At 38.8% G+C, this 27,243-nt stretch overlaps 1 protein-coding gene across 8 annotated transcripts in view; it reads left to right on the top strand.

Moving 5' to 3' along the window:
* The window catches only part of MACROD2 (mono-ADP ribosylhydrolase 2), an 860,596-nt gene that overhangs the window by 167,567 nt on the left and 665,786 nt on the right, over nucleotides 1–27,243 (top strand). For 7 of the 8 annotated variants that reach the window (XM_048060981.2, XM_048060980.2, XM_048060984.2 and 4 more), the window contains one exon: nucleotides 12,338–12,367. The exons of the other annotated variant lie outside the window; for it this stretch is intronic. In XM_048060981.2, coding sequence (XP_047916938.2) covers nucleotides 12,338–12,367 — 30 coding nt within the window. The remainder of the gene's footprint in view (nucleotides 1–12,337; nucleotides 12,368–27,243) is intronic. 8 annotated transcript variants of the gene reach the window in all.

Genomic DNA, 27,243 nt, shown 5'->3' with positions numbered 1-27,243 from the left:
GAAATTAACCTGCGTTTGGTCGTTGGACTTGCAGCCAGAATGCAGCTCTGCTCTGCAGAGTTCAAGTATCTAACTGTGTCTAACTGGGATTAGACCCACAAGACAAGGTAGCATGAGCCCAGCTTGATAAGGGCTGCATTTCCACATATAAATTTGAGCAGTGGAATTAGCTGGAAGGAAGGATGGGCGATTTTAGGGATGGTGCTCTGGTGCCTGTACGATGAAGTTAACAATTTGGTGTTGGATCTTGACAATTTCTCTTCCTGCGTGGCCCTGTCAGCGTGTGACAGTGCAGTCAATCCACCATCCTCTTGTGCTTCAGGGAAAATTCTTGTCCAGTCTAACCTCGGTAAAGTTTTCATCAAAGCCTTAATGCCTCTTCTGCCAGGTAGCAGCTGCTTGAAAACAGTCTTATAACAACGGTGCCTATTTACTGCATTTTTTTTGGATAATAGCTTTAATCTCCGTCATCATTAAGAAGCGCCCATAATCGTAGCTTTAAGGAGCTGCCTTGAGAGTATAATAAAACAGTCTGACTCCTTGCTTTACATCTCACGCAGCCACAGGGTACCCAAGGAGCAGGTACAGCGCTGATACTCAGGCAAATCAGGGGCAAGGCAGTGTTTGCTGGGCAAGTTACTAAGCAGTATCGCTCCAACCTGACAATTGTGGAGATAAATCCTGAACGGTGCATATCTGCAGCTAGGAAAGATTAGAAAACCCCAACAACCTGTCAGGAAAAAAAAAGAATAGTCCCACGGAATCTGAAATGCTGTCATTTCCAGTGATTTCATCTGGGCTCTTGGCTCTGTCATGCCTGTGAAAATATCTACAGGCCTTCACATCATTTTGATTATTTGTGATCTGCCTTTTCTATAAAATTCCCGAGCAGAGTTTTTCAGGGAATGTGAAAATGGTAACAGTGAAAATAATAATGGTGTTGTTTTTTTTTTCCCCTGTATTTTTCAAACTTTAGATTATGTTTTTCCGTTTTGAGACATGTCATGGATTGTATGTTCCAGGAACAGTAAAATGGAGAGGATAACCAATTTCTCTCTGACTAAGCTGACTTACTTTTATCCTAAAAGGGGCATTTTCTGTAATCTCCGGTACAGTAAGTTGATGGCTACACTTTACTCATATCTTTTATGGTCTTCTCAAGATTTTTTTAGCTATAGATTGCAACTTTTTGAAACATTCATTTCAAGTAAGAATAGCATATTTGACAACTGTATACAGAAAGATTTGGGAGGATGTTCTTATGGACAGTGAAAGGTGTATATTCCCTATTTTATGTAATGCATTCTTCCTGGTCTGACTGAAATATCCAGATTATTAAGTTCCACTTTTCTTCATAAAGGAATACATGACTGATGTTGTACACCATTTAGCCCTATAGCAACAGTTTAGGCTTGTGTTGGAAAACAAAATGTACAGGAAAATACATAAACAGATTCTCTATTTCTTCTGTAATGTGGCTCACACTGACCACAGTGGGAGCTGCGTCTAATTTCAGGCTATATAAAGAAATGATCATTAGAGAGGTTATATAACATGTTCATATGCAGAGCATGTTACATTTGCTCAGCTGGATATGCTTTAAAGTAGACCTTACTTCAGTGCTTGACTTGCAGGCTTCTCAGACTGTACATGTCTGCGCTAGTTGCTTGCAGGAGCTTATAATTCATTGTCAAAATCTTCCTTCCAGGCTGCTCTTGCAAAAACAGTGCAATAACACCTTGCCTTCCTCTAACTTTGCGGCAAAATTTGCAAGTGAAGTCTTGTCTGCATAGCTGGAAAAAAGTGCGAGGGCTGTTTTGGTAGGGCATGACGTGTGCTTTTTCTTTCTTCATTTTCTCTCTTTTCTCTTTTTCTGTCCTTCTTTTTTTTTTTTTTTTTTTAAATAACAATGTTGTTCATGAGTGTTAATATCCGAAGCAAAGCCAGTGGGGTGGCTGCTGAAAAATTTTACTCCGAGGTGCCCTGGCTGAGGTTGGCCCTCCAGAGGAAGCCAGGGCTGACCTTGCTTAGCCTGCCTTTGTGCTCTGGGTAAAGCAGAAGTGCTGCAGGGTGCGCCTGTACCGCCGGCTGCCTCGTGCTGATGGTTTCCCCGAGGACGTGTGTGCTCCTCTGCTGCTGTCCGGGCAGGGCCCCGGGTAGCTTCTTTTCTGCAATGGACTCGGATTTTATAATGAGTTAGGGTTTTTATTGTTTGGAAACCAGGGTGTTAAATATTAATATTTCAAGGCTGAAATGTGTTAGTTTATATCACCTCTTGATTTCTTTTTCATTATCACAGTATAATTGCTGTTTTATTAAAACTTTTTGCAATCAGACATTTTCCTTTTTGAAGTCAAATACTGTGCAAGTATTTCCCAGTGAAGAAAATTGAAGTGAAATCTTGTGGTTAGGTGCACCCTAACCACCAATGCATCAAAAAAACGAAAGAAAGAAAAAGCTCACAGGGTGGTGTTCTTGTGTACAGGTAGGCTTTGGGAGGTTCAGGGCAGGTTGTAATTTTGAAAACACAAAAGCAAAGAAAGCACAAAGAACTTCACTCTATTTTTTTTTTTCTGTACTCCAGATAACATGTTCTCATACCTTTGGGATACTGGAAAGATGCATGAATTATATAAATTTCACTAATTATTTAGAAATAATTACTACCCAAACTGCTTTTGTAATTGTGCAGGTAGAACCTAGGACTACCTCATATTCTGTTTTGTGTAGGCTTTTAAATATTGATGATGACTCTACATAAATGGATTAATTATATACTGCAGCACTTTGATTCCCTTTAATGCTACATTTACAAACCACACAAATGGTCCAAATTATGAGATGAAGAATTGGCTGTAGTAGACTTGAATATTTTTTCCTCATTTTCTGCCCTGAAATAAGTTCCTTTTGCTTTACGTTTCATCACAGCTATATTTTAAAATACCTTGATCTAGATGGCAATTCTAAGCGGTTGAACAAACCACAAATTGACACACAAAATGGATGAAATCTTAATTCATAGCTTTCCTTTTAGCCATCGGGTAGTGTGTGTGACAATTTATCAACCCGTGTTTTAGAATGAAATTATTTCTGCATTGTGCCTTTTTCATGTTTGCCATGAAGAATGAGAGGAATGCAAAAACCAAGCGCGCCTTCAGCAGAGGGGTTCACACAAAACCTGATGATGGACGGCTCTGTGCATGCCAGCCAGTTTTAGCCTTCTCTGGTTCCTTCCTATTCAAATTGCAGCTTCTGATTCAACGAGTCTGTCATCTTCTCCCTCCCAGGGATGAGATCAGCCTCACAAAACAGGTTCTTCTAACTGTCCTCCACAAGGCGTTGGCAGGAAACCCTTTTCTTTTGCATCACTTTCATTTGATTTAGGAGAGATGTTTCTGTCTAGCTGAAAATAATACCAGTTGATTGGTATGAAGGGCATGAATTTCACAGGTATGAAGGCGTGAAGTGATGAAGTGCTGTTTTTGCAAGACTTCATCTGAAAATGTTTTGCTGAGTTGTGTTGGGACTGGAGATGTCCTGATGACTACCCTTACAAACAAGTTCATCTGTTCTTTGTTTTTTCTTTTAAGTTATGTTCTTTACTCTGATTGACTTCCCCACCAAGAAGCAATTATGGTGACTAAAATCCTCAGGCTATTGTAAAATTTAGGCTCCTTTTTAAGTTGGAGCCTAGGCTCCATTCTGTACGGAAGTTTATATGGAAATGCTTAGGATGTACTCTTGGCCAAGCGCTTTCTCTCATGTTTTTTTTTTTTCCTCAGTATGTGCTGGACAATTTCAGTCTCTGTTAATTTTCTCTCACCCTACATTAAGGCAATTAGTGTATTTCAATGTAAGGTAAAAACCTGGCATGTTTTGTTTCTTCTATTCCGAAGTATGCCTCCAATGTAGTTGAAATTTTAAATGCCAGAGTGATAGCTGTGTGCTTGTGTCTATACTATTTTCACATTATGCTGATGCACCAAATTACTACTGCCTTGCCTGTGTTCAATGCCTACATTGGGTTTTGTGGGTATATTTATATATGTATATATATTTATATATATATGAATATATTTGGTATATATTGGTATCACATTTCAGAGATGTTTTGCATATGACTGATTAAGGTTAACGGGTGTAATATATAACTTTTAAAAATAGCTTTCGTGCGTAAATGCACATTATATATTGAGTTGGTAATGTATTAGAAGAAGAAAAATACTGAAAAGTTATGACAGTTATTGTTTCCATATTGAATTCAGAATGTTGTGAAGGCAATTACCTTGACAGACTCAACTCCAGAGCACTTACTAGTATATTATTATTTTTTTGCTTAATCTACCTATGAAATACCCTTTAAAAGCTTGAAATGGAGATAATGACTACTTTATTTGTAAAGATGGCAAAACTTGGTTGAAACAATTCATTCTCCATAGAGAATTTGTGAGAGAGGGAAATAGAGTAGCATAGACTGTATGATTGGGGTAAACCACAAAACCATTTTATTAGGTCCAAATACAAGACTCTTACTTTTAAATTGGACAAAGTCTCCCATTAGATTTTATTAATCTTTAAAGCCAGACAAATTTGCAGCATTTGCGTTGAGTATCTGGGGAAAAAAATAAGGCATGGAAAATTCAGTCCCTTTCTATTGTCTCTCGTTTTGCTACCACAGATGATGGAAACATGAAAATGAATTCAGACTCAGTAGGTCATGCTTCTGGGCACCTTGTCTTCTTAGAAAGAGAGCTTGAAGTTGGTACTTTAACCAACAATAAACTGAAATGGAGAGACCTTTACTTTTATTTACAGAGGTTTTTGCATGAGCAGAAGAGAAGATTTCTTACTACATGGAAGATTAAGTCCTTGTGTATGTATCAAGAATACGATGTGCTCTCAATCATCTGTTTAAAAAACAATCAAACCCCACAGTACTAGGCTAAACTCAGAAGTGGCTTAGCCTCCAGGAGCAGGGTGGCTCAGTCTTCGGCTGGTGCAGGGATTGCTCTCCTGCCTGCAGCTCCAAGATGGAGGGGCCAAGGTGTGCAGAGCAGCCAGCTCACCGTGGGGACTGGCGAGCTGTCCCTGCCATCCTGGCATGGCCATCTCTATCAGCATCCAGCTTGCTCATGAGCCGGAGGATTCAGTCCCACCTTGGCTGTTTGGTGTTAGTCCAGAGGGGTGAAAGCCCTTTGCAGGTATAGAGAGAAGTGACTCGTTTGTGGAAATTCATGGTAGAAAACAGTAAATTACTGCTACCTGTATCACGGAGCTGTTTGTGGTGTACGGCTGTGTGCAGGATATAGTCACACCCTCCATATTCAATAAGTATCTGGAGGTTGTGTTTACAAAAGGCATGTAGGTGTCTGGAAGGTGCTAATAGTGGTACTTACTGATGTGCCTAAATACTTTAAGTCAATCATATTTCATAGGCTGGGTGGCTTTTCTAATTTCTAGTGATCTCTACTTTGCATCATTAGGCACTTAGATAACTTCACAAATCTGGCTGTGTGTGTTATTATAATGGTATTTTACCTCTCCTTCCTTGCACGCGGTGTCTTTGCGTGCAAGGAAGTATTTCAAGTTAATTATAGTGGCGGTTATACTTTCCTATGTTGTATTCGACTGCATTTTATTTACTATATATAAGTATATATAGTAAATACTTTGTGATCTTTAAGCCTAAAGCTTTTTACTTTAAGGCATCAAAACACATCTTGTGTAAAAATAGTTGAATGTACAGGGTGCAGTTGTTAGCTCACTTTTCTTTGTTCTCCCTGCTTTCTTGAGAAAAGATCAAACAAAATGCAGTGGCAGGTAAGGGGTTTTTATTCAGAAAACATGTAGAAGAAATGTAGCTTCCTGTTCCATAAATTACTTGTACTCTGCTCACCAGCTGCCTGTTATGATGTTTTATTGATGAATAAAAATGGTGTCTGAGGCAATAGAATGCCTTGCATCTTACAACACTGCCAGTTATAAAGATGTCTTCTTGAATAAATTTCACAATTAGAAAGTATTGACAAAAATATTTAATCTTTTTTACATCAAAATAAGCTCAAACATCTGCTGCCAAAGTCAGACAATATCAAGTAATCTTTTAAAAGTATATTTTTATTACACTGACAGATGCATGGCTGCATGACATAGATGTCAATTTAAGTTACTAGTGCCATTAATACTTGACAATGACATGCTCCCAGAAGAATTTACGTTTTAAAAATGTTGTCAGATGAGTATATGCCAACAAAAAGTAACCAGAGTTAGTCAGCTATGTTGTTAACAAAGCTAAAAGCAGGTTATCTCCAGAGACATCACAAAAATTGGTATTCGCATCATTTCTGTTTTCTAAATTCAATAGAATTGACAGCAGGAAAAAAACATTTCTGTGACTGCAAATGTCGGTTTAAGCAACCCATACACAGGTCCTTTTTCACTTTTTATACATTTTGGCTTACAGCATAGAAAGATTTTCAGTTTCATTGGAGGTGAACTTCTTCAGCATTCATTTGCTTTCCACAAATTTCAAATAATCCTTCTTCCTGGCAAGGACAGTGTTGTAAAGAGAATATTGAGCAAAATGTTAAGACTTGTGCCAGAGTTTCTGGTCTGCTTATTCATTTGAAGAAGTGTTGGAAAGCTATATGACTTCAGTCATTAAGAAGGCTGAGATTTAAAACATTCACATCCCAGTTCTTATTTGTCAAATATGCTGGAATAGTCATTATTCAAATTTGTACATTTTAGTAACCTGAGATTTCAGTATGGGTATTCCACAATGAGAAACTAAGCTTACTTTAAATTCTTTTCTCCCAGGTCTTTCTTTTTTTTCTTTTTCTTTTTTTTTTTTTCTTCCCCTCCATCCCTGCAGAAGGGTTTTGAAAACAATTTTGTTTCTTAGAGCAAAAGTTGAGTTTTCTGGGTAGAACAGGCAAGTGCTCATGGAGTTAAGTAGCCCTGTCCCGGTGCTGTTCCTTTATGTTATAAAGAATAAAAGCCTAAACCATCGAGGTGCTGAGTCATTAGAAATACCGAATTTCTGGTTGAATCTGGGGTCATAAACATCTCATTAAGGGCTAAATTGCTGTACTCAATGAATAGAGACAGTGTTTTCTCTTATGTGGATTTTTTTGAAATGGCTTTTTTCTTAGAGATGAGCCTGAACTTTGCAGCAACACTCCTTACTGGTAATGCTTCTAATGTATCTAATAATAAGAAATCTAGACCTAAAAGGCTGAAAGGCACATTACTACTCCTGGATGTACTTTTGTTCGATGTACTGAGGCAGACAGGGGTGAGATCTGTCTCAAAATGTAGAGTCCAAGACTCCTTTTAAAGTGGTGGAGACGCGTAACATCTCCTGTGCTGTGATTTGTCTCATCCTGAAGCTGCTATTCAATATACCCCCGGGGAATTGCTCCCTAAATGTGTCTGTTTTTTTTTTTTAATTGAAGTCTGTGTTAGCTGTTGCAAATGGAAACATGTAAAGTTAGATGAGCTCTCACCTATGCTGCCTCTTGCGGGCCATCGCTAAGTGAGGTGTTTTCAGTGGGGCTTTATCAACATGTGTTATACTGGAGCCTGACAAGGAGCTGTGTACTCTGCTGGCTGCCTGACCACTCTGTCATCACTCCTCTAAGTATAAAAGAGTACATATTAAAATCATATTTCAAGGTCTGTATTGTGACTGGATTTTCTGAGTTAATGCCCAGGAATCTGTTATAGCTTGTAAAGAGGCAATATCAGATATGTTGGGCAAGTCAGCTTCAAAGGGTGACATGGGGAATGAAATGAGGTGCAAGTAATCTTGACCTCACATTTTTTTGGAGACTCTCTTATGCTTATTTGTTTTCTTTTACTGTTCTTTGTCTTGGTAACTTGGTAACAATTCAGTTCTCCCCCCACCCTGCCAAATCTCCTGTGTTTCCAGAATCTTACTCAGTTGTAGAATACAGAAATAAGGACAAAAGATTAGTCAGGATGGGTTAACTACTCAAAGAAAAATATTGTCATATGTGCTACTTAGGGCTGGACATGCCCTGAGTTAGATGTTGGGAGTTGTGCCTTTGCACAGCGCAATGGTGCAACCTGGGAGGCAGTTTGGACTGCATCAGCTTTGGAGGTTGACTGCTTCCATAGCTTGTTCCTCATACCTGCCGAAAGCTGAAAGCAGGACCCCTTTCAAGGTGTTTTGCAAGACTTGATCATGTGGGAGCACTGTAGATGAAATGCAGCTGTAGATTAACACTGGGGGCCTGAGAAGAGAGGTTATACTTGCTCCAATATAATATGATGTGATTACAGCCATGGGGCTGTGCTGACTTGCTCTCTGAATAGAGGTGAAAATCCCTAGCTCTGGCTGCAGATGAGGTGTTCTTACAGAGGTAAGCAACTAAGTACTTCTTTAACGGTAGAGCTTTCCCAAAACCTGAGTGGTACGTTTTATTGAACCTTATGGGTACAGTCTGAAACATCTGAAAATACAAGTTCCTGGGTTTTGAGTGACACGTTATCTTTCTGGAAAGGATACTGTAATCATCGTTTGGCTATGGTCCTTCCTGGCATCATAGCAAAAGGGTTTTATTTTCCTTTTAGTATGTAAGTGTAATGCTTTAATAAGAAATAAACTAAAGTAAAAGTTAAAAAAAAAAAGCCTGTAGAATTACTGCCACAATTCCAATAGCTGCAATAGATCCATTGGAGCCAAAAATCTGTTGGAAATGTTTTTGCTGTTTCTATAGAGAAGTGTGTGATGCTGACTTATATGTTATTAACAAGTTTTAGAAGGTATTGGAAAGGTGAGCATTGTCAGGAAAACTTCATGAGAGAAACATAATTTTCTGAGAAGCCAGTAAATGAGATTTTGCAATGGGGATATTGGCTGGATATCAGAAGAATATTTTTTTAGCAGTGGAAACTTTTGGAACAGTGAGGTAGAGCAGATCTTAGCTATGTCTCTCAGAGGTAATCACTGAAATCCTAGAATTTGACTCATTCAAAAACGAGAACGGTAATTGTAGGTGCATTCTACAATGCCAAAAAGAAATGTTGTGCAGCAGACTCATGGCAGTAGATACTTCATATGCTGAGAAACAGAATGTTATGCTGATTTTTATCTCAGATACGCTCATTTTACTGCAGGTGATGTTACCTGGTACAGGAGTACTTTGGAAGCTCCTGTAAAAATATGTGACTGTTTCTAATTTGTGTCTGTCCTTAATACTGAATTTCAGTGAGGGCAAGAGCAGGGGAATATATAGAGATTGAATTTCAGTAGCAATCTTTGCAGTATGTCTGCAATATTTGCAGATGACACCGAGCTGAGTGGTACAGTTGATAAGACACAAGGAGGGGATGCCATCCAGAGGGACCTGGAGAAAACTTGAGAAGTGGGCCCACACGAACCTCATGAAGATCAACAAGGCCAAGTGTAAGGTGTTGCACATGGGTCAGGACAATCCCAGACATCATCAGTACAGATTCGGGGATACACGGATTGAAAGACTTGGGGGGTCCTGGTGGATGAAAAATTGGACATGAGCTGGCAGTGCATGCTTTCAGCCCGGAAAGTCAGTCATATCCTGGGCTGCATCAAAAGAAGAGTGACCAGCAGTTTAAGGGAGGTGGTTCTCCCTCTCCATTTTGCCTTTGTGAGACCCCTCCCAGAGTGCTGTGTTCAGTTCTGGGGCCTCAGCACAAGGACAGGGACCTGTCAGAGCAGGTCCAGAGGAGGGCTACAAAAATGATCAGAGGGCTGGAGCACCTCTCCCACAAGGAAAGGCTGAGAGAGCTGGGGTTGTTTAGCCCTAGAGAAGAAAAGGGTCTGGTGAGACCTCATTTTACAGCCTTTCAGTACTTAAAGGGGGCTTCTAAAAAATCTCTCTCCTCTTTTCCTACAAGGGCTTGTAGTGATAGGGCAAGGGGTAATGGCTTTAGACTAAAAGAGGATAGACTTAGTTTAGATATAAGGAAGAAATTCTTCACTCAGAGGGTGGTGAGGCACTGGCACAGGTTGCTCAGAGAAGCTGTGGATGCCCCATCCCTGGAGGTGTTCAAGGCCAGGCTGGATGGGGCTTTGGGCAACCTGATCTAGTGGAAGGTGTCCCTGCCCGTGTCAGGAAGGTTGGACTAGGTGATCTTTAAAGACCCCTTCCAAACCAAACCATTGTATGAATCTATGATTTATTATTACTATTACTGTGTATTTTGCAAAGTCAATTTATATATGGCAATATGTGTTCCCTGCTAGCACTTGATAGAGGGTAGCCAAGAGTATAAATGATTCTTGTGCCATGTAAAAGCAAAGTAAGTGTGACAATGATGTCCTAGGAAAACAGTTGATTCTTGGGATGCAGATACATTAAATTTAAGGATCTGGAGCTATTGTAATAATTTTTGACTGCCAAAAGGGAGGATCCCATCTCTCCAAACTCTGTTGCCACCATTGTCTCTTTTCTTGTCACACAGTTCTTCCTCTTGTGTGTTTTTCCATGAGCCATTTCACTTCAGTGATGTCTTGGAAAACAGTACCAAAAAGAATAGTGGATAATTTTCACCTGGTTTACTGAGTTGAATCTGAAGGAAGAATTCATGCAGCAAACAGGAAAGTTGTCATTTGCCAGGGATGAGTGATATAAAGAGAAGGGAGTGGGAGACCTTCCCATTTCATCAGCACAAGACTTTAACAGACTGGCTTAACGTGATGCTCATGAAGCACAGATGATCTTTTTCAGTTTTCCATTTTGTGCTTGTGCCTGTCGCTCCAGCCTCCCTGTATTTCCAAACAGTTATTTGAAAATGGCTACAAAAGCTGTGTGGGCAATTAGTTTTAGAAACAAAGATTATTCACCCAATCTTCTTCTATTTAATCTTCTGGTGTATTAGAACCAGGCTTTGATCAGAAAGGTGTACAAGAACATCCCTCTAAGTTTTGTTCTTAACAAGTCACTCACTCGACAGATGTAGGAACAGCTAGTCCTAGGATGGCTAACTGTCCATTTAGTTTGTGGTTTACTCAGATTTGATATTGTCTGCTATGCTGGATATAAAATTGCATATTTATTTCTTTAAAGGACATTGCGTCTTGAATAATCTAGAGTGATGTCTTGAGTTACTGTAAGATAGTGCTAATGGTATATGATGCTTTTTTAGAATCAGAGATCCCTCTTTGATCTTGAGCATGCTACTTTGATGGAAAGTTTAGCTTGCTGATTAAGACAGTTTCACTGCGGTGTGAGGGAAAGCTGGTTGCAAATAGTTGAACTGAAAGTAGATATTAAAGATGTATGTAGAGTATTGGAAAAAGAAATGGAGGAAAAGCAAGGTAACTGTCAATTTTCTGTGAAAGTCTCAAGAAACTGATGGAAAAAATAACATCAGGGAATTTGCTACTTAAAGCTTTCCAGTTAAGAAGCTGAAGGAAATCGTAGAAGCAATCTCTTGACAGTAGGAAGTTTGGATACTGAGAAATGCCTAATTTATTCTATGTATCTTGTCCTGGAGCAGAACAGTAGTTTTCTGTCATCAACAAGTGATAAATACCTTTGTCCATCCCATTTACTGTTGCTTCTATACTGTTTTCAATATTATGATGACAGGGATTGGTTTCCCATATATCTAAGGGGTAAATACTTTACTCAAAGCTTTATCTAGGCTTTTCTTTTGTTTTTGCCTAGTCTGTGAAAAGAAAATGTTGGGCTTGGCTCCAATTTTGGTACTTTCATTTGAGGGATCATCTTGGACCACCATGCTCTGAAAACTACATTCCATAAGCGATTTATCTATTTCTGGGATAGATAGCTGGATGGATGTAGCACAGAAGCAGTTAAGCATACTGAGTGAAATCCCAAGTTAATTGCAGGCAGTGGTAAAGCACCCTTTGATTTCAATGGGGCCAAGGTTTCTCATGGCTGTCCTCAAAGGTCCCATGTCATAGAAAATGAGGAGAGGTAATCAAAAGTTGCATCAAAGTCCTCTAAAGAGAGACTAAAGTTTCTCTAAAATGAAAGGCTATTTTACTTCATTTGGTAATCAAAAAGAAATGCAGTTTATAGAATTATAAATTCAAGATTGTAATTTCATAAGCTATTCAGCACATTAAGCTTTAATACTGTTTTATTTATTAGCCTACATGTTCAAAGATATTGCAAAGGTAAAGATTATGATTACAAATTACATAGATTGTGTTTGCAGTAAATGATTTTGGGTAAGTGGAGAGTAGCAAAATTACTGAAATGAAAGGAATGGAAAACATTTTGTGAAACATCTTCTGTTTTGGTACCATCTGTATTTAGGAAGCTCTATGCTAACAATTCTCCTTTTGTTCTTCTTGCAGCTAATTCCAGCCTTCTTGGAGGTGGAGGAGGTAAGTCTGCTTAATACTGTATTTATTCTTAAATAAGTGTGAAATATCTTATATATGGAAAAGTAAAATTATTAGATGGGAAGCCTCACCAAAGTCAATAATGTTTCATACCATTAAGAAGCAGGGTTTGTGACTGCTGCTGGATTATTTTTCTTCTCTGGATTCGAGTACAGCTGACCTGGAGCTAACCAAACTGGATTATGTTATATTGTGTTTAAGTTATTAGGATTTTTATTTAAGTTACTTCAAGGGAACTTTGAATGTGTGTTAAATAGTTTTTTAAAATGTTACAAAATTAAAACAAGATAAAATGCCATTTTACTAAAGTAACAAGGTTTTATCTCTGCACTTTTTTTTTACTTGTTTGCTTACCCCATTCTGCTTGCGAGAATTATGAAGTAAATTTCAGTACAAATCTTTTGTGCGTGACACTGCCAACATATCTACTAGTAAAAGAGAGAGGTACATGTGTACATAGTGGACATTGTTTCCAAATATGTTTTATTTTTGGAGATCAGTGCTGTTTGCTTTTTGCAATACTGTACGACTATGGCCATAAGAACTAACATGAGTGTTACAATTCATGAACAAAACCATGCAGTGCTTGATTTCAGTTTTCTGTTACTTACCCTGTCTCCCAGAGGGAAGTAAAAGAGCTCAGTTCTGGAAATTTCACAATGTAGGAGCAGTGCAGGCAGCTACTAATCTTTCTTCCTGGCTGGAGTTAAAAGGACTTGATGATCAGAGCTTACATATGCAAGGGTAAAGTAAAGGGCTCTGTAAAAAAAAAAAAAAGAAGATTGCTGTTGCTTGTGAGGCTGAGGATAATAAGTAAAAGCTTTTGTTTTAACAACCTTAACTGAATAAGCAGCTCTTATTTGTGAACCATGAACAGGGGATTGTCACATAAAAAGGTGTTTGACAACTGCACCAAGACATCTAAATAAAATTGTTCATATTTCTCAGCTGTGTATCTGGACGTTAAAGGTACAGAGAAGCCCTACCTGATAATCCTGTTGGATTAATCTATTTCTTTTGATTTGAGTTAGTTGCTTGCAGTATACCAAATTTTTCTTTGTTTAAAAGATAATCCTTTAAAAGGTAATCCTTCGCTAGCGAGTCGTGTTCCCATGGAGCATACCTTCTCTCCAGTGCTTACTCCCAGCTGGAAATGTGAAAAAAAAATACATCAATGCAAATGTTCAAATTCCAATCAGTTCCCAGAGCACTGCGGCTCCTAACAGGATTTGGTTATTGACTTTCAGTGGTATTTATTCAGCTGGACTGTACTTCAGAAGTTGATGTCCTTTCAGCATGGCAGTCAGTAGTGTGGCTCTCCCTCTGTGGCAGAGGGGACTTTTCCTGTGTTTTACGGATCTTTTTTCTGCCTTCCCCACTGCTGCTCCAAGGAGGACAGCCACGCAGTTGGAAGGCTGATTTTGTCACCAGTCTGACCTGTTTTTCATGTGTTAACTGTGGGAAGTGAAGGATGCTTGCTCAAAGAAGATAGATCCCTTGTGAATCTGAAATAATTTTACTAAGGGAATAGGCAAGGAAGCAGCATCCCACAGATGAGTGGGACACTTGAATACGGCGCCATGTTGGTCTCTGCTGCCAAGCATGCCAGGTCGGGGGAGGGTTTTTTTGTGGGTGCACACTTCACCGTGACGTCCAGTGTGGACTCTGGAGGGCTCAGGAAGTCAAGCAGGTTGCAGTAGCCAGCAGTCATGCTGTTTCTTGGCCACAGCTTTATCTCAGTCCACTTGCAGGTTTAAAAATATGTGCAACTAAGCAGCTCTCATGGATTTTTTTTTCAGCAGCAGTCCCTGCTGCTAGCCAAAAAAAGGGCTTAAAATTTTTGATCGAGTTGATTTATTGGCAATTTACAAAATTCTAATGACTGGCTCTGGTATTGGGGAGAACAAATAAAAAGAGATGAAGAAGCAAAGAAAATGCCTCAGCCACCTGTCCCGCCTCGGGGCCTCCCCTCAGGGCGGGTGGCGCACTGCCCGCTGAGGTGATGGCGGCAGCACAGGCGGTCGAGGTCAGTGCACTGCCCCTCCTTCCTTCCCAGACTCACATCTTTCCTCATGCCCTGGCATCATTTTTGGCTTTAACCACCTTTTCTGAAATAAGTTTCCACAGCAAAAACTCCTCCGGTGGGTTGAGTTTGTGTGCACAGTGGGTCCACGTAGTCTGCTGGGGAACCAGCGGCAGCTGGCTGGCAGCCCTAACCCCCTGACAGAGGAGGTTTCCCTGCAGCACCCTGCTTCCAGAAACATGCAAATCGTGCCCAGTGCAATCCCAGGTCCTGTGGAAGATAACCCTATATCCTGTTGGATGCTGATGTAGGTAAAATACCCAGATTGGCTGCATTATTTATGGTTTGGAGTTGGATTGATTACTGTTGCACTCTGGAGAGGCTGTGAGCCACCCTGAAGTAGGGTAGCCACCTCATCCTCAGTTCTTGTCACTGTAAAGTGGGCTCATTTAGGTTTTCCAAGTCTCTTGAGGAAAAAAATCCTGAGAATTTCACTGTCAAAGTAGTCCTGACTTTGGCTATGCCCCTTCAGATGAGGGAAAGGTAAACATGGTCCTTACGCTGGGGGTCGCCCAGGGGAGCAGAAAATGGTGACCCACAACCATTACAGGTAGGTGAAGCCCGGGCCCACGCTGCTAGAGCCTTGTGGAGAACAAACCTTATGTTGGCAACATGCATTTCTCTGCAGAAGGGATCCTTTCCTTCTCAGTTGAAAGGTTTTGGTTTTAAAGTTCTGGATATGTTTTTTTACCTTTTCCAGAATTAAGTGGTAGCAGTAGTCTGTGTGCAATACAGCTAGTGAATTATTAAAACTTTATTATATATGTAAACACCAACATCTTCTTTTGATTGAGGATACTGAATATTTATGATAACGTATAATACAACTATAGTTTCTCCATTAATGGGATTCAGATCTCTTCAGTAATGCCTGTTAATTAAATCTCTCTGTCACTGCTGGGGGTATGAATACATATCTTAGTTTTACAGAAAATGAAAACCAGAAATTTCAGCTTGCTCAAGATCATGCAAATTTTGTTTGTGATTTTGAGCTGATTTGAGCTGTTCTGTGTTTGAAACCTTTCCAGAATTGAACACAAAATAGCTGGAAATAATTGCTTGAAAACCCTGATCTAAAATTTACAAATTACTCAACACATGCATTTAAAACAGCTTCTGGAGGAGAGCTTTTGAGGAACTCGGTGGGCAATGTTGTTGGTAAACACAGTGCACTTTGTTGTAAGTCCAGGTGCTGGTGGTTTGGGGCAGCTGCTCCTCATTCCTGTGTCACCTTGGAGTCACATCAGGGCATCAGTATACTTTGATTTCACAGAGCTGAAGTAATGATTTGTTCTTGCATTCCAAATTTGAATGATGTCTTTTCATTTTTATGGATATTCGGAATGAAGAGATAAAAGTACAAAAGATACCAGAAACAATTTTTCACAGAACTGTTTAATCATAAAATCGAGAAACTCACAATAGAGTCGTGGAAGAATTTTTAGTTAATATAGATGTCAAAGGTTTTTTTTCTGCTTTTCACATAACTCTGAAGTTTCCTGGATTTTATTATGAGTTTGGTGGGTAAGTCTTTTTTCTTTTTCTTTCTTTACTGTTTTTAATAATTGATTTTTAATTAGGAGGCATATTTCACTGTCAGGACTAGATTTATCACACATTCAGCATTTCACTGCCCCTATTAACTTGCACAGAGCATTATGACTTATTTGTGCATCATGTATTATTTGTCCCATTATGTTAAACTGTGCAAAGGTGAAAATTACTAAGAAAATTACCTGTATTGGGAGGAAGGGGAGGGAAAAAAGCATTTGATACACTGAGAGACAGGGACGCTTTTTTAAAATGCATTTTGAAGTTTTGGCTGTTCAGAAATCAAAACGCCCTTTTTTTGCATGGCAATTATTTCTTTGCAGTCAGGTCTGGAGCTTTGTCAAGGAATGAAAGTATGTTATTTCATGTAGTGTGTTAAAGCAAAGTGAGCACAAGATGAAATCTCCCCTCCCCCTTGCTGTTTTGGATAGTCTGAGGTTTGGGGTTTTGTGCCCCCTTCCCAATTACCTCATTTTCAGTTATTTTCCTTGGGGTTCATTTTTCCTTTATTTCATTTGCTGACTGTAATCAAGTTCTTGTTGCATGCTAATTTCTGGATTGGCTTCCTTTCTTTGAGCTTAAATTGAGGGTATATATAAAACAGCAAGCTAGGGAATTTTTTTTCCTTATAAGATTTTGTTGCCTATATTCGAGTTGGGGAAGGAAACATCCCAGTTTAATTTGTCCTATGATGAACGTAATTTTTGTCAGCTCTGTACTTTAAAATGGTAATTTTGTCTTTAAAAACTGAGACGAGACGGGTTATATTTGCAGTCTTTTGGAAGCATTGTTTGGACCCAGTTTAAGCTGGTTGCCCCAAAAGGTCTGTCTGCTTTTCTTTGTCTTTCTGTTTGTTGGCCCATGTAATGATGTCTTTTCTAGGACTTTTACTGGCACGGAAAAAATTAATTCCTGTATAGCCATAAGCACGTTAGCATATCTTAAATGTAGACCAGACCTACCTCTCTTGTCTGCCAAGATACGGTTTGTAGGCACATCATTTTAAGCAACTGTTGCGGCTTGGGGAACTTGTATGAACTTGGTTTGTGAACTTGGTATGAAACTGGGATTCTCTGTACAGGATCAGGTGGACTCTGCTTTGTAAGTGGGATTTGCTTGCCACCTCTCTTTGCCTTTTCCTCCCCATTAGATTATAACAGTGGCAGCCCAAAAAAATCTGTGTTTTCTTGCTGGAAAGAAATTACCAAAGGCTGACTTTTATTCTGGAAAATGGTTTTATCAGGAGGGAAATGAGCTGTTCTGTGTCCTTTTGCTGAGCCTGAGCACAAAATCACACCAAGGAGGAGATGGACTTTGTGCAAGGCTCAGAATACCACTTCAAAATGCGAGCAGCTACAGCAGGGTTTTGATGAAATGTTCTTCCTCATCTGAACAGAGATGGAACAAAAAGGGAGGAGCAATATAGACACATTTTTTCAAATTTGTTGTTGTTTTCCCAGCAAGCTGGTTTCTAGGCAGATGGCTGTCAGTATTTTTAGGGCTCGTTTGGGGCTTGAGGCTGAACTAAGTGGCACAGGTGTCTGGGGAGATGTACGTGCCTGTGTACGAGCATTCAGTGCCTGCGTATCTCCGAGATACAGGCATGGGTCATGCAGGTGTGACACAGGGTTGGGTGGGCATCTGCACCTTTCCAGAGTGATGGCTGAGGGTCAGAAGGGGCACTTGGTTTGGGGCAGCTGTAGTCCTCTAGGTACCAGTGCTAGAGCATCTGGATTGTGCTGTTTGGGTCCAAATTGGTGGTGGAGTTTGTCTTCAAACGTAGGAATATCAGGTGTGTAGCACAACCATCCTGGCTGCTGCTACTGCTGTACAAAAGAGGATGACTGCTGTTAGTGATGTTCGTGTTTGCCAACCACCCTGTCTATCTGTCAATTAATTGCAGGCTAATGAGTTCAAAATGCCAGTGATCATCCAGTCAATACTGGCAGAAAAGAGCAGCTGACATAGATACCTTTTTTTTTAAATCCCTCTTCTTGGACAAGGATAAAGTTTTCATTCTCAGAGCCATGACTTCGGTACAGTACTAATAATTTAGAGCCATCTTCTGATGGTTAAATTTCTGAAAAAAAAAAAAAAGAGATTTTTCACTGTCTGAATAGTAACTTGACATCAACTTACGCGGCAAATAAATATTCATGAACTTGAGAAGTGAAAGTTGTTCCAGGGAAAATGGGAGGCAGGGATGAGACAACTTGCAAAGTACCCCATAATAATATAAAAAGAGAATACTTTAAATAGACTAGCCCTACGCTAGCCCATTCAAAATGTATAAAAGGAAAAAGACAAGCCTGTTCCATCCTGAACCAGGATGAGATCTCTCTGTTTTGGATTTCACAGGGCTTGGGCTTGATATTTACATAATTCAAATGCAAGTGAAGCAAGGGTTTAAATCCAAAGTTCATATTTGTGCATGATATGCATATAACATGAACGTATCCCTTGAGAGGAGAAGAACGAGTTTGAGAAAAGAGCACTGACAGAATTCTTTAATCAAGAAAATAAGCATTATTATTTTGTATTTTTTTTAATGTCAGTCTGGCATTTTCTTGTATCATGTCAAATACATTTGTCAGATTGGGGTGTGCTTGCAACAAATGGCTTCATGGAACAAATGTGCAGTGTTTTGGATTTCAGCTAGCTTCAAAAGCTTTTAGTTGCTTTGTACGCTGTGTCGTCATATCTTAGGTATTTAGATAATAGCTATAAAGGTACAAAGATTTTCCTAGTGAATAATGATCATGTAGAAGAACTGATAATTTAAGGCAAATGGCCATTTGCCTTTGTTCCTAATTAATCCCTTTCTGCTGGAAGATTGCTGCTGCAATTCTGTGGGGTTGTTGAAGTGTTTTATCTCTTTTTACTATTTGCATGCTGTTCTTTTTCATCTCTGTAAATAGAGTGGGTTTGAGAGGACTGTATCCACAAGTTCCCCCACTGCGACAGTACATCAGCCAATTAAAATTTTAATACTTATGCATTAATGTGTTTCTTTCTATACAGTTGTAATACTTCTTCCATCGATAGCCTGGTAGCTCAGGGTGGAGTGTAACCCTTTCAAGGTCTCTGTTTCAGACCAAAATCTTGTTATTATTTATGAGCTTTTTGTTGGATCAGATCAAAGCAAATAGATTTCTCTGTAACTTAACCTTTTTTATAGAATTTATTCAAACTTCTTGTGTGAGCTAGGCCTTTCGTTACAGGTCAGTTATTCCCAAGACACTTTCATCTGTGTATGTATGTAAGCTTTTTGCCTTCTCTTATTGCAGCGGGTACTTCTCTGTGAGTTTTAGTTCAGTTTTAATTAAAACTAGTGACTTCTCATTTTGTATTGCATCTATAGTGAGGATAACTATATAAATAAATAAGGACAGTTTATTTCAAAGCACCCTTAACTCAAACAGCTGTGATTATATTTAAGATGTGTGCTCTACTTTAGAACTTAGGTTTTTGGTTTAAATATCTATTTTGCTCTTTGGCTAGATACAGTGCTAATTTCCTTTCACCAGTCATTTTATACATGCTTATAGTTATGGGTAATAGTCATAAACAGGAAGTCTCTGGATTGATTATAAGTATTTCTTAGTTGTATGTTGCCTAATTGTATCCTGTAAATTACACTTTCCCAGCAGTTACTTAAAAAGAAAAATTATGCTTTGCTATTTACAGGAACCAATGCAGGTATATGATCAGGTGTTAAGTTTCAGGCGTGCACATATACTTGCTGCTCCACATCAGTGACTTTCCCTAATGATGACTTTTTAAAAATACATGTTCAGCATGCATTCCTTTGAGGTGATGCTCCTGTTCTGGTCAGTGGAATAGGAGCATGACTATGTTGCTCTCAGGAGAATAATTTGAAATGTAGCACATCCAGATCACACTTACTTCTGCCCTCAGCTTTATAGTATTGCTCCCGTGTTGACCTGATTAGGCACCAGAAGGTTAGGTTGTATTATTCACTCGGCAGTTGCTGAATGTTGTGTCCACAGTACTCTGAGCTCCTGTTGGACTCTGAGGTCTTTTTCTTGCTCAGGAGGACTTGGATTTCCCATAGACTATCGCATTGACTCTCCTTGTTTAGTTTTGTTTTGTTTGGAGGTAAATTACATTCTTATCTACCTGCCACTAAATAATGAACATACAGTTTCCCGTATATAAACGTTTTGCTTACAGCTTTTGTATATACATACTTGTATATATATACATGACAGTATACATTTGTGAATGAATCCTGCAGTCTTTTCAGAAAGTCAGACTTCATGTGTGTGCACAAGTATGTGCATAGATAAATAAATAAAACCATGGCATTAATTTTGTTAGACCAGGAAAGACCTTTATTTCATGTTCATTGAAAATTTAAGGTGTTCCTGATAAAAATCCAAGCCAAAAAAGCAAGTGGTTATGTAAGAAATGTATTTTTCTATTTTTTTCCATTTTGTTTCGTACTATGGGACAGAGCTGCAAGTCAGGATCGGAGACCACAAATATCCCCTAATCCATAGATATCACACGATGTGTAAGGCAACTCACAGCATGTTTGTTATGTGAATTGTATATATGCATGAACAATGTTAAACACTTCTTTGTATGTAGACAAATACATATGTCATAAATAAGTCCTCTATGCAGAAAAAAATGTCTTTTTTAATTTAACAAGGTGCACTTAAACATCTTAGGATACTTCTGTTGAGACTCTCGCCCTGTAGTTCAAGGTGAAGAGTATAGCTCCCTGGGTGAAAATGGAGAAAATGGGAGTGCAGGAAGCAACGCACATGGTTTTGTGTTACAATGAATATACAGTAGGTCAGGCATTTATCAGTACATATATGTGCCAGTCTACAGAAGACAGTTTTTAAAATTAAGCATTTGGTCGGTTTCCTTAACGAAAAATCTGTAAATTGGGACACCTGTCAAGGTTACTCAGTTTCATGCCTAACAATCTCAACAGTGTTCCTTTTGCTGAGGTAAGAATAAGTGAGCTCTGCAGTGAAGACAGCAGTTTTGTTAGGCTCACACAGCAGTGGTGGTGTTTGGAAATCTGTTTTTCAGATTTGATGTCTAACAGCTATTCTCCTGGTCCCGTGACAGAAGTATTATTCAGTGGGAGGAAAATGCAAAGTGCAATTTAAAACATTTTAAAAACACATTAATTTTTATGGCTGATCTTAAGGCAAATAGAACAAATAAAAGAAGAGAGTAGTGGAAGTGCTTGAGTCATGGACATAGAATTTTTGAATATCAGACATTTGCTGAAGTTTTCACATTGGAACGGGGAAAACAACCTAAATACAAACCAGAGACCTTCATCAGTGGAGAGTTTCTTAACAGTACCTCTAAGCCCCAAGCTCTTTCTACATCAAATGTATGTAAATGATACAGGTGTGAGCAGCAAGGCATAGAAAAACAGCAACAGCCATTTGCTGATCCTATCTGGTTACCTATTTTGCAATGTATGCTTGTCCAGTAAAATGAAAATATGGGAGGATGGGAGAAGATAGCCCTAAGTGTGTCCACTGTGTACTTGGGCATAAAAATTTGCATCCCCAAATCTCAGAGGCAATGGACTCTGAGAAATGAAGGTTATTGTTAACACCTCAGCTTCCAGAATTGAAAGAATGTACAATAATTTCTTTTTTGTTTGTTTGTTTCTAATGAAAGCAGTTACTTCATCGTCATTGTATTTTCAAGAAAATGTCGAATGAAATCACAAATTAAGCCAGAGGCAAGCAAAAATGAAATGTCAAAATTACTGAAATTAAAGAAAGAGTTTACCCTCTTCTTGCTACGTAGGAGGAAGGGTTATGAAACCAAGTTTATGCTCGCTTTCTATTTCAAATTTGCTGCTCTTTCCACAGAGCTTTGCTTGCTTCTCATTTATGAGCTGCTCTGTGCTGATCACGTTTTTCCAAAGTTCCTTTGTTCTGTGCAAGACACTTACAGATTATAATATGCGGCTTTTCAAAAGCCAAGAAAATCTCCAGCAGAGCATCTGGCAAGATGGTTGAGTCTTGGAAAGATTTGTCTTTCATAGTTGTCTGCGTGCCTGTCCATGCAGCTCTCTTCCTTGCAATTTTGAGAATACTCTATCAAACAGACAATATTAGCAGGAGTCGTTTTTTGGCATTTAAAAAAAAAAAAAAGTGGTGATTCCTAATGAGGGATTAAAACTCATATATATGTGAAACTTGTCTTTAAAAACCTCCAAGTCCAAGTCTGTCTTTACAGTTCCTATCTTTCCTAACTGATAAAATTGGATGGTATTGCAATTTCCAGTTGCTGATTTTCATTCTTATGCCATACAGCAAGCTCCAAAGTAGAGTGCTCCTATGATTTAAGAATCAAGTAAAAATGACCTCCCCTTTCCCCAGGCTTCAAGTTTTGCCTGAAACGCTTTGTAGATTCAATTTAGACCTTATTTTTAAAATCAATAGAAGTGTGGGAACAGTAAACTGAGGTGTGAAATAACCAGAGACAGACACCACTGAAAATGGCTTAGCTATGACAGAAAACACATGATGAACCTCATCCATATGAGCGTTGTTGTAGCAGAATCTAAATGCTCCACAGACCGTTGGTACATTTATCCTAATTGCTCTGTAAACAGAGACGTAATGTTTTCTCCATTTTACAGCTCAGAAAATGAGACAAGGAAACCGTATGTTTTGCAAAAGGTCCAAATAGAAAAGAGCAAAAATCAGATCTCTGAAGGCAAAGCATAACTCACTGGAGTTTCATCATGTCTATATGAGTTTTGCAAATTGGAATTTTAATTCCTATTTGGAAGGAAGAGGAATTGTAATTTTAGTACCAGTTTCACGGGATGATATTTGGAAAAAGAGGAAACGTACTCTACTGAGAGCAACTTTCTGATAATTAGACCTTAATCGGTTATACAGCAAATTCCCTAGAGGAATGGCAGAAGGACCACCAACTGGAAAGAAGGTACTGCGACATAACCACTTCTGCACTGATGAAGATAAAATTTGGATATGGTAAAAGTGTAGTTTACTCAAAACTACCACCATTAATAATTCTAAAGAAATAGCAATACACTGTTCTTATTCGGGGCTTTTCTATATTAAGTTAGAGAAAGCCTGTTTATTTTTATTTTGAAATTTTACAGTATTAATAACAGAGCATTTCAAAATCATTCTGATGACAGAAAATAGTCTACTGGATTAAGAAATTGTATTCTTTTATTCTTCTACTGAATCTAGCCTCTTCCAACAGTAGAAGAGCATCAACGGTTCATCCACTGAAATGCTAGTTTATCATTATGTGTAAAAAAGTTCATTTTTTTATTTTTCCTTCTTTACAAAGTTATCTTACTGACATCTTTTTCCTTGTCCTTATGCAAATGCCTTGTAATCTGTGGGGTTTATAATTCATGTTTCTTTTAAAACCAATTTGTTTTTACAATTCAAAATCCTTTTTTGCCATTTGGACTGACAGAGCTGCAGTGTTGTAGTTTTGGCTACATATACAGTAGCAAAGAACAAAATATTTTTTGTCACACTTCTACTGTTACAGTTCAGTCTGTTCCTTTTACATTATCAGCTTGTTTCTCTAGGCTCTACAGAGGCATCTGGTTTAATTTTTATCGGGCAGGGCTACAATTTAGCAAATGCATGTAAGCTTCACAAATCATTCACAAATGTGAATGATTAAAACAATTATGTCTTGGCTGAGTGATCTATGGGTGTATTATATGCACAGAATGTTAAAAGAATGTTATTAAGGTACAAAACCAAGTACTTAAAGTTAGAAAGTGTCAATATTTAAAGATGCCTGCAGGCTTGCTGTCTTTCTGCGTATTTGTGTTTATGATATTGCCTCTAACTATACAAATGCACGGATTATGTACAGCTGGAATCTCATTGCAGTCATCAACTTCATTCAATTTTGTAATCCCATGTTTTACTTTCAGGGTGCTGGAACCCTGGTCTGCAAACCAGTTCTTGTTACGGTACTATTAGTCTGGCACATGGTTTCATAAGCAAATGAAAGATTTCATAAGTAACTTATTTGTCTTCCACAGACCCATGGTGCTATCTTTACCAAAGAAAAGAAAGAGGTGAAGGTCAGCATACCCAGTTTTAGGCCAAAGCTATAAAACCGGGGTCTAATTTCTGTAAAGAAATGCAAGTCCTTAGATTTCAAAAAGTAGGTCGGTTAAATTCGAAGCGATTCTGCAAATCGGAATTTATATAGCAAGTTGGCATCTAATGCAACATTAAAAATCAACAGCCACCTCAAGATTCCCACCTTCTTCTCTACTCCTTGTTCCCACTCCTACTACCTGCAATTTACAGTTTACTGCTCCCTCAATCACCTCCATTCAAAAGTCTGTTGGCCTAAATTTGCATGTTAAAAGGCACTGGTATTAGGGAGGTTTTTTTTATTATTATTATTTAGACCATTTCAGACTCGTCTTAAAAAGGTTTGCTTTGACAAGAGCAAGGAGCAAGGAGCTGATTGAGAGGGAAGCAATGGGTATGGAAACAAGCGCAAAGGGGACAGATGAGTGATAACTTCCTCTGCTGTTGGATAAACTGAAATGTGAGACCCTGTTCTCAGACATTTGAGGTGCAGGAGTGAGTGTCCCGTTTCTAACTTTTTACCTTAAGTTTCCCTTCTAAAATTTTTTCTCCTTATCTCGGCAGTCACAGTTTCTCTCTGTCTGGTTTCTGTACCGGGAAATGGTTTGGTTTTGTTCCCAAGCTAACTTCCCAGGTTCTGTCTTCCTCTTTGAATTCCCCGTGTCTGTGCCCTTTCCTTGCCAGCTCTGGATAAACTGTTACGCCATGTCCTAACCACATCTTTGGTCACCAGTCCCTCTCACCTGGAGTCCTACCATCCATCCCTGACAGCAGGTAGCACGCCTTCTCCCTCCTCTCACCAGTTTGTACTGGGATGAGGGGAGCAGAGTTGTTAACAGGCAGTAACTCGTCGAGCCAAATGAATTCATTTCTTGAACAAATGCAAGAGAGCTGCCAACTTCAGAGTTGCTCCGAGTGAAGAAAAAAATTATGGAAGCCTACACTTACAGTTGTCATCTTTGTTTATCTTTTAATCACAATTCTGGTTTAAAATGGTTAGCTGTACTGTGGTGGTCTCCCCTCTCTGATGTTGCATTGCTCTTAGGAATGAAGGCAGTATTGTCGGTATAAAGGGATAAACCCCCTGGTGTTTCTACCTTCTTTGTATTTCTTCACCCTTGATGATTTGGCAATAATTTCTCCACAGGGATTATTTGTTCAAGGGTGGGACCTCTGTTCAGTCCAGATATAACCCAGCTGTGGTGGAATTTAGCCTCTCCTCTGGGCTTACAAGCAATTAGCGCTTCAGCCAGGACTGCCTGCCCTCCCAGCGAACAAAAGCTTCAGTAGAAAACTTCTCCCTCGGAAGTGACAGCTGGACAAAGAATTGGCGGAGTTATCAGACAATTATTTCGAGTCACTTTTTACAGAAAAGCAAAGTAGCGTGACCTCACTGTGGACTGAGATGAGACCTGTTATAAGTTTACATGTATGTGACTAGCAGAATAGGTGTCAAAAAAATGGGTATTCTTAATAACACCAGGTACAGATAGCAGTCGTGTGTGAGTTTTGAAGGAAATTTGCTCTGATGACAGATCAGTTTTTCATCAGGAGCTGGAAAATTGCAAACGTGATTATTCAAATGGGGTGATATCTGCAAATAGGGTATACTAAGCAAATATTGTACAGTTCATATGTGATATTATTATATTCTTCTCCCTTGAGAGTTGATTCAGCAGAAGGAGTTATTTTTAAACATGAAGAATGTGGATGTTTAGAGGAATTTTTTTCATTATAAAGGAAAAAAGTATCAATGCACATCAAATATTAAATACGATTCTCTCTTTTTCAAAATTAATTCCCAAATTTGAAGCTATGAAATTTTAACAGTTGCGGGAGAGGTCTCTGAAGACCTTTCATTATGTCTCATTACTGCAGCATATGTGAGGCCATAGTACCCTTGGTTGCCATAGTTCCTTACTTAATCAAAAAAAAAATGTTTCATGGCTGCACAGCTGGGTAACCTTATGCATCTGCCTTTTTTTAAGAAACAGTCATATGTTCCATACTATTTTAATGTGAATTTTGCTTCAAAAATTCATAAACCGGACTACTTTTTTATTTTGACTACATGATAAAGTTAAAGGTCAGACCACAGTTACGCACAATTTTGCTTAGTTCTTCTCTGGGTTTGCGTAATGAAGGGAAGGGTGTTTTTCTTCTCGTTTTCTTTTTGCAAGGCCAAATGTGATGGCAAGCTTTTAGTATTGCAGCACGAGGAAGGCACAGAGCCCATGCTGGTGGGTGTGACAGGTTTACCATCAAGCATATGGTTGGTTGTATGTTTGAGGAAAAAAAAAGAATTTTTAATTATGTGTTTTTCTTTAATTTCTGTTCTTTAAAACCTAATACTTCTTACTGAACAAGTTGTATCATGTCTCTTCTGCAAGTGCTATCAAATAGCAGTTTAAATATTATCTAGCTTTAGATGCTAGCTTTAGTTAAATATCTGTCCTGTCAGGGGAGACACTAGGAGGAAGACTTGTTTAGCTTCACAATTTCAGTGTTAATGTTTAAATAACATCGCAGGCGTGAAATATCCAGGAAGGCTGCTGTGGTCTCTAGGAGCTTCTTAGATCAAATTAATGCCCTAATACTCAGGGAATATTTACAGTTTAATAATTGAGGAAAGTTGATTAAATATACAAAGCATTTAAATACCCATTTTAAGCTCACATTAATTCCTGGCAAATTAAAGTATCTTGGCATTTAGAGAATTACAGACTTAGAGCAGTAAGTTTGGGTCTTATAGCAGTGCGCCCATTTCATGTGAAATATAATATTTGGGTTCAGAAGGCTATGATTTATCTGGTTGCATTTAGTCATAGTGAGTCTGATCTCCTGTGGTTACTGAAAAAGTTAGGCTAGTTTTCTAAAAGCATGTGGCGTTCTGGTGGCATCTGAATATTTCTGAATGTTATTTCCCCCACGTAAGAGGGGGGAAGACGTTGTTCTTGTCTTACAACTGTGGGGATCATTTCTTTCCATTGTGTGAGTCTGCAAACAGACATCGCAGCTGCTGATCTTTAGCAGGTCCAGATAAGAGTATCCCAACTATTTAAAAGCCTGTAATCAGAGAAAAGTGAGGCTGGAAATGAGTCTGC

Source organism: Anser cygnoides, chromosome 3, assembly GCF_040182565.1.
Source record: "Anser cygnoides isolate HZ-2024a breed goose chromosome 3, Taihu_goose_T2T_genome, whole genome shotgun sequence".
NCBI classification, from domain to species: Eukaryota; Metazoa; Chordata; class Aves; order Anseriformes; family Anatidae; genus Anser; species Anser cygnoides.
This window is presented reverse-complemented; position numbering and strand designations above follow the sequence as displayed.